Genomic DNA, 14,456 nt, shown 5'->3' on the forward strand with positions numbered 1-14,456 from the left:
TTTTTTAAATATCTCCCCTTTCAAATATTGTCTATTATGAGGGATATTTGAAGGATGAATGGAAATCACCTAGCACAATTTGTGCCATCTGATTTCCTCTTGTGGGGCCCGTCAAAATGGTGGGTTGCCACTGTTTTTATTTTTTTATTTTTCATTTAATTTAATTAAATTGAGAAAATTAAAAAATGAAAAACAAATCAAACATTCGAAAAAATAAATGTTAGAAAGAAATGTTCATTTTTTCGAACGTTGGGTAATGTCCAATTTCTCTCTATATATACATCATTTCTTTCATCTATTTTTATCATTTTCGTACCCATTGCCTACCAAAAGTTTAGAGAGAGATGGATAAAAATTCTGATCATTATTTTAGGGATTTGTTCAACTCTCCAAATATCGACGAAAATTCTAGTGAAGAAAGTTCTCGAATCCGTCATAATTTCTTCAATCCTCAATTTCCATTTCTCACTCAACATCCACCAAATTTCCAACCTTTTCTATATCCACCACCATATTACCATAATTTACAAAGTTATCCAAATTATTTGAGTGGCGACCCTAGAACTCCGTTTCATACATATCCTCCAGAATATTGCCAGAGTAATCAATATTTCATGCAAGTCTCATCTCATGGAATTAATCCGCTTCAATCACTAGAGATTCAATCAAATGAATCGAGAAGAGCTAGTATTGATGCAAATGATAGTGATAAAGGTACATCTTATGCAGTCCCTAATTCATAATTTCCTCCATTGTCATCTAAAATAGGGTCCGACGATATTATTCTCAATCAAGCACCAGAGATGGGCAACGAATCAGATGAACACCATAGCAAGCGAACAGTATGGACAGTAGCAGATAATAAGCTCCTTGCAACGACTTACACAATTATGAGTGAAGATTCAGTAGTTGGTAATGCCCAGAAGAGTAAGTCATTTTAGAAACAAGTTGTGGCATACTTGAATACCAATCAAGCTAAGAGAGCTAAAAAGAGAACTGCGGAGAAAGCAAACTCACATTGGGTTTCGTTGAAAACGATCGTAAATAGATACAATGGAATCTGCAATAAATGATATAATGATCGACCAAGCGGATGGAATGACGAGGATTTGATGGTGCAAGCTCATGAAGAATACAATAGTACTTTTAAAACTACTTTTCAATATTAGCATGTGTGGAGAATCGTAAAAGATAGTTCGATGTATGCTCCTCAATTCTCAGAGCGACGGGTTAAAAAAAGTAAGAACATCAGAATCATCAGGTGCATATACTGCCTCTTCTAATCCTAACACAACTGCTGATATAGATGATAGAGAAATCTGATCTCGTCCAATGGGACAGAAGACGACAAAGATGAAAGACAAAAAAAGAGTATGCCTAATTAATGAATTCAATCAGGCTATGCAACAATCAATTGCACATCTGTAAGAGTTTAATAACAATAAGAAAGTGGATCAACTCATCCAAACACATCAACTCCTCGTAATGGACACATGAGGCATGACAGATGAACAATTTCAAAATCATCTAGCGATATGTGAACAACTGAAGAAAAAAATTAAATATGTAGTTAATTTCTATGGTTTATTTTATCTGCTGCATGTTTATTTTATTAATTGTAGTTTATCGTTATGTATTTTATTAATTTAATATGGTTTATATCCCTGTTTTTCAATTTTAAATTTATAAAATAATGGTATTTGTATGAACTTAAATTTATATATCTTCTATTATATTTTTCTTAAAATTAAATGTAAGTTAATTAAATGGTCGTGAGTCCCATAAATATTTGGTTGGTGAGATATTTGATTGTGGAATTGAGGATATTTGAGAGTAAATATTTGATGGGTGAAACCCATAAATATTTGATTGATGGGATATTTCATTATAAAAGTTGAGATATTTGAATAGTAAGATAATTGAAAAATGATGTGGAAGTGGGGGCCGTAAATACTTAGGAGAAATATTCCTAGCCATTGTGGATGCTCTAAGGGAAAACTTTTGCTTACATTGGGATACATGCATGCATTTATCATTTTGAAAAAAAAAATGTTTCATTATCTTTAATTGATGGTTTAGAATTTTATGGTTTTAGGGTTTAGAGAATTTAGAGGGGTGTATTCAATGTTGGAATTTTAATTATTTTGAATGACTTTTGTGGATTTTAAAAATCTAGGTGTATTCAATTTAGACTTTTATAAACTCTATAGAAATCTAATGGTATCTAAATTAGATTTTTATAGAGTTTTAAAACATCATGTGGTATTCAAACTTGACTTTTTAAAACTCTATGAAAATCTTTTGGTATTTAAAATTTTAATAGATTTTAATGGATTCTTTTAGAATTCCTTAGATATAAATTTAACCAATGAGAGCTCTCCAAAATACTTGGTACAAGTTTAAATATAAAATAAAATGTCTTCTCCTCACCCTTGAGATTTCTATAGACTTCAAATTATTTTAATTTTTTATGAATAAGTCCTTTCTTTTTCCGCTCCTCCATTTTGATTATTTTTTTGAGTCTCGTCCAGAGCCTACCAATACAATAGTACATAGTCCAACTTGGCGCATATTTAACAAAGAATCTTCACCACCTTGATCAAATTTAACATTGTTCCCGATGTTATTTCTTCACCACCTTGATCATGTCGACAGTCTATCATAGAGATTACTTTAGGGGTGTGTTAGTCTCTGTTACAAAATTAACTATACATGTTTTTTTTTTACTTTATTATTATTATTTTTTGAATTTTATGCTTTTCTTTATTATTTTTTTGTTTTTAAAGTTTACGTTTTTTTGAAATTTATGTTTTTTTTTAGTTTAGGTTTTTTTAAAAGTTTTTTACTTTATTTTTTTTAGTTTATGTTTTTTTTTTACTTTTACGTTTTTTACTTTACGTTTTTTTTAAAGTTTATATATTTTTTTACATTTTTTAAAAGTTTACGATATTTGTTAGTTTACCGTTTTTTATTTTTTTCTTAATTTTTTAAAAAGTTTACAGTCTTTTTTAAAATAAAAATTTTATTATAAAAATTTTGACTTTGCCGGATTGCATAATTTTCTTCGCAAAAAGTGTCGTTCTGATAAATTTCTAGTTGAACTAGATAATGAAGTTTCATCATCCTTATCAGAACAAGTTCATGGTGTCGATTGCTTTGATCAATTATCTGATACTCAAGAACAACAACGAACAAATGCCAATACATAGAGAAATATAATAGCAAATTGAATGTGGAGCGATGTTTATCATATTGGCAATAACGAAAATGAATTTTTCTTTCTCATAAATCCACAAGTTTCCATAAAAAATGTTTGTAAAAGTCTTGTAACAAAGTCTATAGAATTCTTTTCATAAGTCACAACTATGCGAGATTCTATACAAGTCAATAAAAATCAATCAACTCCACAAAAGTCTATTATTAAAAATAAATCAATGAAAATTATTTAATCTCTTGATTGAATACACCCCCTTAGTGTGTTCTTAAGCATGTCATGGACAAGCTAATATCATAGGGATTGTTAGGGTTTTGATATTTGAAGAAGAAAGAACACAGTTACTCACATTATATTATATGATGTGAGTAAAAATATAACATTTCTATGGAAATGTGGGTCACTTTGAAATTGAAGTTTGGTAGAGCTTATTTCACCAAACTCAAACAACTTATAATCAAGTTTGATATACACAAAAATAATAAATCTTGTTGGCCATAATCTGACTAGCTAGAAATAAATTGTAATATATACATGCAATTAATATATAACTATGATATTATTAAAATATCCTTAATAATGACTTATAAAATGTATTCTGGCTAGTCAGATTCTAGCTGGGGCTGTAAATGAACCAAGCGTTCGTGAACAAGCTTGGTGTTCAGCTTGGTAAGAGTTTGTTTATGTTCGTTCAATATACATAAGATTAATTAAACAAACAAACTTGAACAACTCGTTAAGCTAAACAAACAAGCTTGAACACATATATTTTCAGCTCGTTAACGTTCGTGAACAACGTTCACGAACAATGTTCATGAACAATGTTCACGAATCATATTCATTAATAAATCTCTTTTCAATATGCTAAATAAATATTAAAATAAAATAAAATAAATAAATAAATTTAAATTATCAAATTCAATAATCAATCAAACAACTGAAAATTTCAAACAATCAAACAAACTTAAATTGAAAGCTTGATAACATATAAACAAACCAAAGCTTGAACCAACCTCAAGCCAAGCTCGAACCAAGCTCAAGCCAAACTTGAATTGAGAGCTTGATAACATCTAAATGAACCAAGCTCAAGCTCATAAAAAATAAACCAAACCAAGCTTGAACATTCATTTCAAAAGCTTGGTTCACTTTAAACTCGCCTCGACTCGGCTTGACTTAGTTACCTTATCAAATAAATTTAAACATCTCAAAATTCGACTCGACTCGATTCGGTTCGACTTATTTACCGTCCTAATTCTAGTCATTTAGTATCACTAAAAAAAATGTCCTAATTATAATGTGAGACAACATTTAAGAGCATTTGTCGGACATGATTTTGATTGTGTTAAACAGTGTGAATTCTTTCTTACTATCTAAGTAATTAATATGCATGCATGCCAAGTCAACAAAAAGGGAAGAGTACTTAAGTTTATTTATTTTTTCATTAAAAAAAAATTACTAGAAGAGAAGTACTGATATTGAAATCTATCTAAATACAGTGTGACACACTGCAATTAATATCAATCAAATTATCAAATTAATTTAATACCAAATTAATTCAATATAAATATAAATTAATATAAATAAAAATTAATATAATAAAATATATATATATATATATATATATTAATATGTAATAGTAATAAAAAAGTTAATATGTAATACATACTATGTAATAAAAAAGGTGAGACGCTTAATGGAAGAAAACACATTTTTTAAAATTATTTATTTATTAATTTATTATGGTATTTCAACCGGCCTTATCCAACACTTAACAAACTTATCTTGATTAAGAACCAAATGAAAAATTGTTGTTGTTCACCTTTTAAAATAGAGGGTTCATTTATAAAATGGGCTTATGAATCACATTAAAGAGTTAATTATCACTCCCTAGTCATTTTGCTACTTTTTTTTCCCCCCTTTTTCTTGATAACGTATGACAATTTCCTTGACTTTCTTTTAATATTATATTTTTTATTTGATTGACAGAAAAGAATTTAAAGATTCCAAAATAAAAAATTATTGTTTAGTCTTAAATTTACTCCCTTTTTTCCGATAAAAGAGATTTAATATCCATTAGAAATAAGTAAAAGAAAGAAACTTGGAAGATAAAAAGTTAAAAATAAGGGTGGAAAGTAATGGGACGTTTTCATAAAATGTGGAATTTTGTTTATACATTTCAGGGGATTAAAGTGAAAAAGTTTATGAAAAAAATTAGAAATTAAAACAGAAACGAAGAACGGTCGTTATTCTCTTTCTCGCTCCGTTCCAGTCCCACTCCGGTTAGGGTTCTCTCCCGATCCCCCATCGAAGGTTCTGGACTCGATGAGAGCTGATTCCCCTCCTCCGCCATGTCCTGATTCGTCGAGCATTAGGTTGGCCCAAGTTTAGTTCCCTTCTCTGATCCGAGTCCGTCGAGATCTTCGACGACATGGCTGACGCCTTGTCGTTGATCCCCGCCAGCGTCTTCCGTAACCTCGCGGACAAGCTCTACGAGAAGCGAAAGAATGCTGCTCTTGAGGTATTCTAGGCCGATCCCGATGCTTTCCGCACTTTGCGGGAAGAGGATTCCTGATTGGTTGTGAATAATGGATTTGGTCGTATTGAAATGTTTCGAGACCGCAGATCGAAGGTATCATCAAACAGCTGGCACTTTCTGGGGAGCATGATAAGATTTCGGCTGTGATCAACCTGCTGATCTCGGAATTTGCTGGCTCACCGCAGGCGAACCATAGGAAGGTCAGGTCATTATTATTTAGGCAATCAGGACATCTTATTTCTATGGAATCAGAAAACCTTTCCTCCAGACTTGGAAAGTCTACTTGTTTATGCTGCGTGAACGCATAGAAACACAGGTTCTGTTTTTACTTGCAGGGCGGGTTAATAGGGCTTGCAGCAGTTACTGTTGGTTTGGGAACAGACGCTGCTCAGCATCTGACAGTAAGACTTGCATGTTACATTTTTATAATTGGAATTTTTTTTAACTGGTATATGTTACATGAACATTTTGCTAACATATTCTTTCGGATAATATCAAAGCAAATTGTACCACCAGTTCTTAAATCTTTTGCTGACCAAGACAGTAGAGTTCGATATCATGCTTGTGAAGCATTGTATAATATTGCAAAGGTGATTATGGGTACACTTGTTTTGCCCGCCTCATATATTTTTTTTTAGTTTTCTTTTTCATTAACGGTCTGCAGTAATGGTTACTTCTATTATTATATCATTGTGCAGGTAGTTAGAGGTGATTTTATAGTATTCTTTAATAAGATATTTGATGCACTCTGTAAACTTTCAGCGGACTCAGATCCCAGTGTGCAGAGTGCGGCTCATCTTTTAGATCGTCTCATAAAGGTAAGTGTTAAATTTAACGAGTTTGTTCTATAAGCAATTGGTAGATGTGGATGATTTTCTGATAAGTTAATGCACTCACAAGGATATTGTGACCGAGAGTGATCAATTCAGGTGTGTCATTTGGACCTATCTATTTTTAGTTTTCTTTGTTATTGTACGTATGGTTGTGAAATATGTCAACATGATTAACTATTATTTTCCTTTTAAAGTATAGAAGAATTTATACCACTACTAAGGGCGCGCATGAATGTACTCAATCCTTACGTGCGACAATTTTTGGTTGGATGGATAACTGTATTGGACAGTGTTCCGGATATTGACATGCTTGGCTTTCTTCCAGATTTTCTTGATGGTAATTTAGCTTAAAAACCAAAGCAACTTTTGTATTTAAGTTGTGTTGGCGTGATCACATACAGTGATTATTCTTTCACAGGTTTGTTCAACATGTTAAGTGACTCCAGCCATGAAATACGACAACAAGCAGATTCTGCACTATCTGAGTTTCTTCAAGAAATAAAAAATTCTCCTGTAAGCTTCAATTAAATTAGTTAGTTGTGCAAGTGCAAGATTGTTTGATATTCTATTTCTATTTGGAAGTACTCTTGAAATTGTCAGGTCTAGATCAACGTTTGGTGGTTGTAACTATTCTATTATTTTCCTAATTTGAGGTTTTTTATTATGAAGAATGTAGACTATGGTCGTATGGCTGAAATATTAGTCCAGAGGGCTGGTTCTCCTGATGAATTTACACGATTGACAGCTATCACATGGGTATGCTATCTTATTAGTTTACTTAAATGTTATGCAATTGACATCATCATCCTTTTGGGTTGTTGGCATACATAATGGTGTTTTCTCTAAAATTTTCTAGTCAAGTATATATTCTGAAGGCCCATCTTCTCTATAGCCTCGCTATATTTTAGTATAATTGATTGCTAACACTATAAATATCCTATTCTTCAGATAAATGAGTTTGTAAAACTTGGTAGGGAACAACTTGTGCCCTACTATGCAGAAATTCTTGGAGCCATATTACCTTGCATATCTGATAGAGAGGAAAAGATAAGAGTGGTGAGTAGAATGCACAATTTGGGCATCTTCATACACCTTCTCATGATGTATCATGTTATAGTTTGCCTTTTTTATGATTAGGTTGCCCGTGAAACCAATGAGGAGCTTCGTGGCATGCATGCTGATCCAACTGATGGATTCAATATAGATGCTATTCTCTCTATTGCAAGGAGGTTCGTTCTTTTTATCCTTCAGCACTTGGGAATCAAGTGATTACTTTTGTATCTAGAAAATGTTGATTTAGCTCTCATGCCTCTAAATCAATGTGAAAGATGTGCAGTATAATTGTTTGCTTTGAACTTTATACAAGTAATCTGCATTCTTCTCTGCAGAGACGTCCAAAAAGTGTGGATCATCATTGGCCTAAGAACATGGTATTATTTTCTGAAATCACTGTTTTTCCTTTTTCTTTGGTCAGAGAGCTAACAAGTGAATGGGAAGCAACTCGAATCGAAGCATTACAATGGATTTCAAAGCTTTTGGTTCGGCATAGAAATGAGGTATCTGGTTGATAGTTTACTAATCTGTATCTGCAGCAATTCTAACAAAAATGATTGCTTTGCTTTGTTTATTTAAGTATTGTGTGAAGAGTTGCATATGTTCACGACTTATGAGTATACTAACTTCTGCATTTGGTTATACTAATCAACCTCCTCCGTCCCTCCATCAACATAATTTAGAAAATAATGGTCTAGCAAATTACCACTGTGAACTAGGTTGAACTAGCACTGGTGTTATATTAATATTGTCTATTAACTTCTAATGATAGAGCCTTCCTTTTGATGTGTAAACCTGTTCTTGGCAATCATTCTTTGAACTTTTATATACCCAAACAGTTATCAGGTTCTTGGTTATCTCCTGGATGTTGAGATTTGATTCAATTCAAGGTACTTTTTTTTACCATATTGCACGGAATCTGTTTGAAAATTTGATCTGCTGTTTTCTCTGTATAATTGGATTGGACAAATATTCTTTTTATTAATGATTTTGTACAAATCATTTCATACAAAGACAAATTTTAACTTACGCATCCATTATCTTGAAGGTAGTGATGAAATAATATGGTTTTGTGCTTTCATTTTAGCAAATTTATTCACGCCTCTTTTTATTAATGATTTTGTACAAATCATGTCATATTGTCATAGAAAGGCATGTTTTAACTTAGACATCCATAGCTGTAAGGTCGTGATGAAATATATGGTCTTGTGCGTTAGTTTTAGCAATTTTATTCATGCCTTTTTACAATCTAATTTACCATATCTTGCCTTCAACTGTTGATGATAATATCCACATCAGGTCAACATGCCACACACATCAGGTCAACATGCCACATTGGTTCAACAGTTGGTATTTTTGATTAAAATTTTGACATGTTATTCTTAGAACTCAACTAAAAAGTATGCCATGCTTTTCATATTATTGTTGTTATTATTATTGTTGTTGTTGTTGTTATTATTATTATTTTATTACAATTCCATGTCATGCTTATTCGCTAGAGGGAATGCCATTTGTGGCTACATGATAGTGCTAGGTTTGGCAATTAACAATAGATTTGATCATTATTGATCACGAAATACACTTGACAGTAGGTAAGGAGTACATATTTTAATTTCTTAAAATGAAAGATTGACATAGATTCCTTAAAAACCATCCATTGTATATGATTGGAACTATCAATCAATTCCTAAATTAAGAATAATTATGGAAAAGGAGTTGTCTAGAATTGGAATTAATTTGAAATTCAATATCATAATACTATCTCTGTTATGCCATTTTGTTTTTTTATACTAGTTATGCTTCATTTACTTTGGAGGATGAATCATTGAAGTGATGGATTGCACGAGAGTTCCATATTTTGTCCATTGCTCAAAGGGTGGATTCACAGTCCATCAGTGGATTGATTTTTGGCCAGATATTGATCCAATCAAAATCTAATGGAATGAATTTTCCTTCTCTCCATATCGTAATATCTAGACCAAATTTGAATTCTAGGTTATGGATTATCTAGTCATAAGATTATTTGTATATGTATTGCAGATCAAGTCTTCTATTTAAAACGTGTTAATGTGTTTCTTCATGCATTCAATTAGAAACGAAAATATGTTAAAAATGTTTACTGTCTTGTATTTTCACTTATTTCACTTATTCATTGACTCCTTGTCTTGTTCTTTCTCAATATTGTTTTTTGAATTTAGACTTGTGATTGCATTCTGCAAGATGTATAATAGCTTTAGTGTGGAGGGACTATATTCTTTCATTTTTCTTGGACAGGTTATTTCGTACTTGAATTACACCTTTGACTCTCTGATGAATGCTCTTTCAGATTCTTCTAACGGGGTAATTCTTGAAGATTCTCTTTAGTCAATATTATCATTGATGAAATTCTCTAGTGTGAATTACATCTGTATGAAAATAAGATCTTTTCTTAATATATCACCACAACTGTCTCAAGAATGTATATTTTCTTTGTTTTTCCTAGGGGTGTAAACGAACCAAGCCGCTCATGAGCTATTCGAAGTTCGATTCAATAAAAGCTCGTTTGAGCTCGTTTAATAAGGCTCGTTAAGATAAAAAAACCAAGTTCAAGCTTTACAATACTCGGTTCGTTAGCTCGTGAACATGTTCGTTAGTAAGTTTATGAATCAACTTTTAAATAAAAAAATAATAGTTTTGATATTGAATTTATAGATTTTACACTCTACTTATGAAAAATATAGACAAATGCATTAAATTTATTTATTAAAATAAAATTATAAATTTTAATAAGAATATTATAATTTTCTCTGAATATATAATTCAGTTTGTAATGAATATTTAAATTTATAATTTATATTTATTAAGTTCGTTTAGGTTTGATAAAAGTTTGAATAAACTCGTGAGCTATGAATATATTCATTAAATAAAACTCGAGCTCGGCTCGATTATAAACGAGTCAAACTCAAACATTCAAGAGTTTGGCTCGGCTCGGCTCGGCTTGGCTTGATTACACTTTTCCAAGTCCTATTGCTAATCATCCAATCATGTATGTGTTCCACCCCTGCTCAGATATTCCACTAATTTTAAACTAGAAAAACAATGAAAAAGAACCAAAGATTCTTTTATACACAAGTGGGAAGTGGAATTTTGACAAACATTTTTTGTTATTTGTGTTATGAATTATGAGTTTTAAAGTGTTTTTCCTTGCTGGGCTGAGAAGTATTCTTCTTTCACATTGCTTTTGAAGTTTGCATTTAACAACCATTGTATTGGTGAATTGCATAGTCTGAAGCACTGCCTGGTTGGTCCATGCAGTGTACCTAATCCTATCTTGTTGACATGCTTCATAACTGTTTGCTTGTAAACAAGTAGTATAGCTGCTGCTTGCTTCGTTTCTGATGAAATTTGTTGTTTATGCTGGATGGAAGGTTGTTCTTTTGGTACTTGAAGTTCATGCTTGCATAGCAGAAGATCCTCAACATTTTTGCCGTCTTATTGAACTTCTAGTCCGTAGGTTTCAAAAAGATCGTGCCCTTCTTGAAAGGTATGGAAAAACTTTTTGTTTTCTTTTTTTGCATGTTTTATGCATCACTCATCAAGCTGAGGCTATTTTTTTTTTTTTCATCTTATGGGTTCATTGTAGAAGCAGACAGTAGAACTTGTTGGTGTTAGTACCTTTATACAGCATGAGCATTATGCTTTGTTTGCAGGCGTGGGGCTTTGGTTGTACGGAGACTTTGTGTTCTGTTGGATGCAGAGCGGGTTTACCGTGAATTTTCTTCAAATCTAGAGCATGAAACTGACTTGGACTTCGCATCCATTATGGTTCAGGTATATATATTCTGGGTTCATTCTTGGAATTACTAAAAAATTTCCTTCTAACAAAAATAGCCTGATTGCATCTTTGTTTAGGCATTAAACTTAATTTTGCTAACTTCATTGGAGTTGGCGGATTTGCGAGCCCTTGTAAAGCAATCATTGGTGAATTCTTCGGGCAAGGATCTATTCATCTCATTGTATTCTTCTTGGTGCCATTCACCTATGGCAACAATTAGTTTGTGTCTACTAGCTCAGGTGCATGTACTATCATTTGTATCTTTTTCTTGAAATGTTGTGTAGAGATTCTGACTATTTATGTTTTCCATGTAAGGCATACAATCATGCCAGTTCTGTGATTCAGTCACTAGGTGAAGCAGACATAAATGCAAAGTTTTTGGTTCAACTGGACAAATTAATCCGGTTGCTGGAGACCCCAATTTTTGCTTACATCAGATTGCAGGTACCTTTCCATTTGTGTCTGCTGTTGTTGAGTGCTGTTGTTGTGAGCAACCTTGCTTTTTGATAAACTGTGTGAATGTATAGCCTATGGTACAACTTTTTTATTTTTTTATTTTTTATTCTCTCTCAAGTTTACTTTTGATAGAGGAAACAGTGTTGAATATAGATGTGATCTGAACATCTACAGTTCTTGATTCAATGAAGTATGAGCTTTTTACATACAGGTCCCTTTTTTAGTTAGTAAAACAAGTTGAAGCCTACAACAGATTGGATCAACCTTCCTAAGATTCCACCTTAGTTATGCAACTTCTGGTTTGCATGATCTGATGATGGGCATGGATGCCTTCATCAATCCATGCCCATCATCAAAACTATGATTCATATTGGAACTTGTAATTAGTCCTTTGATGTACTAATTGGCATATAGTTGTATTGTAGTTTTCTTGCATTCTTGTGTATTTGAAGGCCTTGGAATATTAAGGTCTATGTCCATCAGACTCGAGTGGGACTTTTGTGTGTCCAACACAGTTAGGTATCTAGGTGTTTTGCCCTTCATTTTGTACAAGTTTCTGCTCATTGCCAGTAGGGATGTGTCTCTGACGGGATTCTTAGGTTTTGACATGCTATGGCGGGATATACAAAAAACGGAGCGTGAGAGGTTATGGTTGCTCAGATGTTTTTTCCCTCAGAATTTGCAACTGGTTTCATTGCTTGGATTTGTATTTGGTACTCTTTGAAATGATTACGTCCACCCATTTGCATCTTCATCTTGTGCTAATTTCTTATCTTGCTCATTTTCAATGAAGAAACTTTATTGTCCATTATGTATCGTTTCTTCTGACGTGGCTCATGTATTTTCATTTTGCAGCTTCTTGAGCCTGGGAAACATACATGGTTACTGAAGACTCTGTATTGTCTTTTAATGTTATTGCCACAGGTAAATTTGCTAATCCGTATATCATATAATGTGTGCTTGTATAATCGAGGTAGCGCTAAGATTTTTGACAGAGAATAGGTCAAGTCATCAGTAACCTCAAAGATGTTTTTGGACACCGCTCCAACTAAATTTTTGACCACAAGAAAGATCTAGGATGCAGTTTTTGAGCAAATTAGAAAACTTAAGTTCATTGGAGTTTTAGGTATTAGAAGAGAGAATACTAAAAATTTGCTTAATATGATTGAAAGGAGATTTAGATAATTTGAATATGACAAGCAATGAGTTTCACAGAGTTCAATATCTGGGCCCGAAATAATTGTCCTCGACGATGGCTGTACCTTATATTCATTTTATATAAGCCTCACAGAGTAGATGAGATGATGTTTACCTTAAAATAATTTTGAGAAATAAAAGATCCTTGAAAGTAAGTTGGCTTTATTATTAATTCTCCAGCCTTGTCCAGTTTTACCATCACAGTTAACTTTTAGCTATCCTAACAGTAATTTGCTTGAAAAGCAACGGAAGGATTATGTGGAGCCAGATACACAGAAACAAATAGGCTTGCTTTCATTCCGTTGAACTATCTCTTAATGCGGAAAACATTTGAATGTCCACCTTTGCAACCTAAAATGATAAGCACATTTCTTATAGGAGCTTTAGCTTGTAACTCCTGGTTCTTCTCTTTAGCAAAGTGCAGCTTTCAAGTTACTGAGGACCCGTCTAAAAACTGTACCATTGCACACTCTTGGTCTCGACCAACTAAAGCGCGCATCATCAGAAAACCCATATTCTCAGATTCTACAAGTAACAGAGGATGGCAGAACTTCATATACTGTTATTGACTTCCAATCTAAGCTGCAACAATTTGAGCAAATGCAGCATAGGCATCGGTTGCATTCTAGATCACAGCTAAAATCTCTCAATGCCTCTAGCTCAACTATTTCACAGGTGTGTATGTGTTGCTTGTCTAGAATTATTGTATGCTTTATAAATTTTCTATTCTTGCATAATGTATCCACGTTGGGTTAACCTGAACTTAGAGTGTTTTAATTTGGAAGCTGAATGTAGGAAATACAGATATCTGAGGAATCACATAATTCTTCCTCTCAGCCTGAGAACATTCAACCTTCTCAAAGATCATCATTGAATATTCCAGGACAGTTGAAAACATGATCATGCCTCTCATTAAGTCGGCTCCAGGCTGTACGACTTGCATTACAACATCTAAGTTGTACCACCACAATAAGATGGAATCGCAGCAAAGAAGTCATGTGGCTCACAAGTTACAAGTTGTACATTTTTATTTTTATGTAGCTTGCCCTGTTGGGATATGGCGTGAATCGAGATGAATGGCATAAGCCTGACAGGTGAGTAAGCATCAATTCTTTTTTGCTTAGGCAGTATCGACTCATGTGGTTCTGTAATTTTTTTTTGAAGACCATGTGAGTTGTGGGAAGCATTTGGGTTTCAGGTCTTTGAACTTTTAAAGTTGAAGTGAGCGGTTCCAATCAAGCAGTCAAATTGTACATTGTAGCGTTTGCCTTGTGGAAAATGCTAGTCATTGCCATTATAATCATTTACAATGTTGTTCTTCCCCTTTACGCTCAACTTAAGATATTGGACTTA

General features: G+C 32.9%; 1 protein-coding gene across 6 annotated transcripts; it reads left to right on the forward strand.

Moving 5' to 3' along the window:
• Positions 1-5,443: 5,443 nt before the first annotated feature.
• On the forward strand, positions 5,444-14,406 carry LOC122014088 (protein VAC14 homolog). 6 transcript variants are annotated; one of them, XM_042570302.1, is made up of 20 exons: positions 5,447-5,732; positions 5,837-5,950; positions 6,086-6,151; positions 6,251-6,340; positions 6,449-6,568; positions 6,651-6,679; positions 6,778-6,920; positions 7,002-7,096; positions 7,253-7,339; positions 7,532-7,639; positions 7,721-7,812; positions 8,058-8,139; positions 9,911-9,976; positions 11,044-11,159; positions 11,326-11,446; positions 11,528-11,689; positions 11,766-11,894; positions 12,762-12,830; positions 13,518-13,778; positions 13,899-14,406. In XM_042570302.1, the coding sequence occupies exons 1-20, from the start codon at positions 5,643-5,645 to the stop codon at positions 14,001-14,003; spliced, it is 2,145 nt and encodes a 714-aa protein (XP_042426236.1). In that variant the 5' UTR covers positions 5,447-5,642; the 3' UTR covers positions 14,004-14,406. The 6 variants fall into 6 exon arrangements, with proteins under 6 accessions (XP_042426242.1, XP_042426218.1, XP_042426223.1 ...); XM_042570289.1 differs by having other exon boundaries at positions 5,446-5,732; positions 5,830-5,950; positions 6,086-6,340; XM_042570278.1 differs by having other exon boundaries at positions 5,446-5,732; positions 6,086-6,340.
• The last annotated feature ends 50 nt before the right edge of the window (positions 14,407-14,456 follow it).

Source organism: Zingiber officinale, chromosome 1A, assembly GCF_018446385.1.
Source record: "Zingiber officinale cultivar Zhangliang chromosome 1A, Zo_v1.1, whole genome shotgun sequence".
Taxonomy (NCBI): Eukaryota; Viridiplantae; Streptophyta; class Magnoliopsida; order Zingiberales; family Zingiberaceae; genus Zingiber; species Zingiber officinale.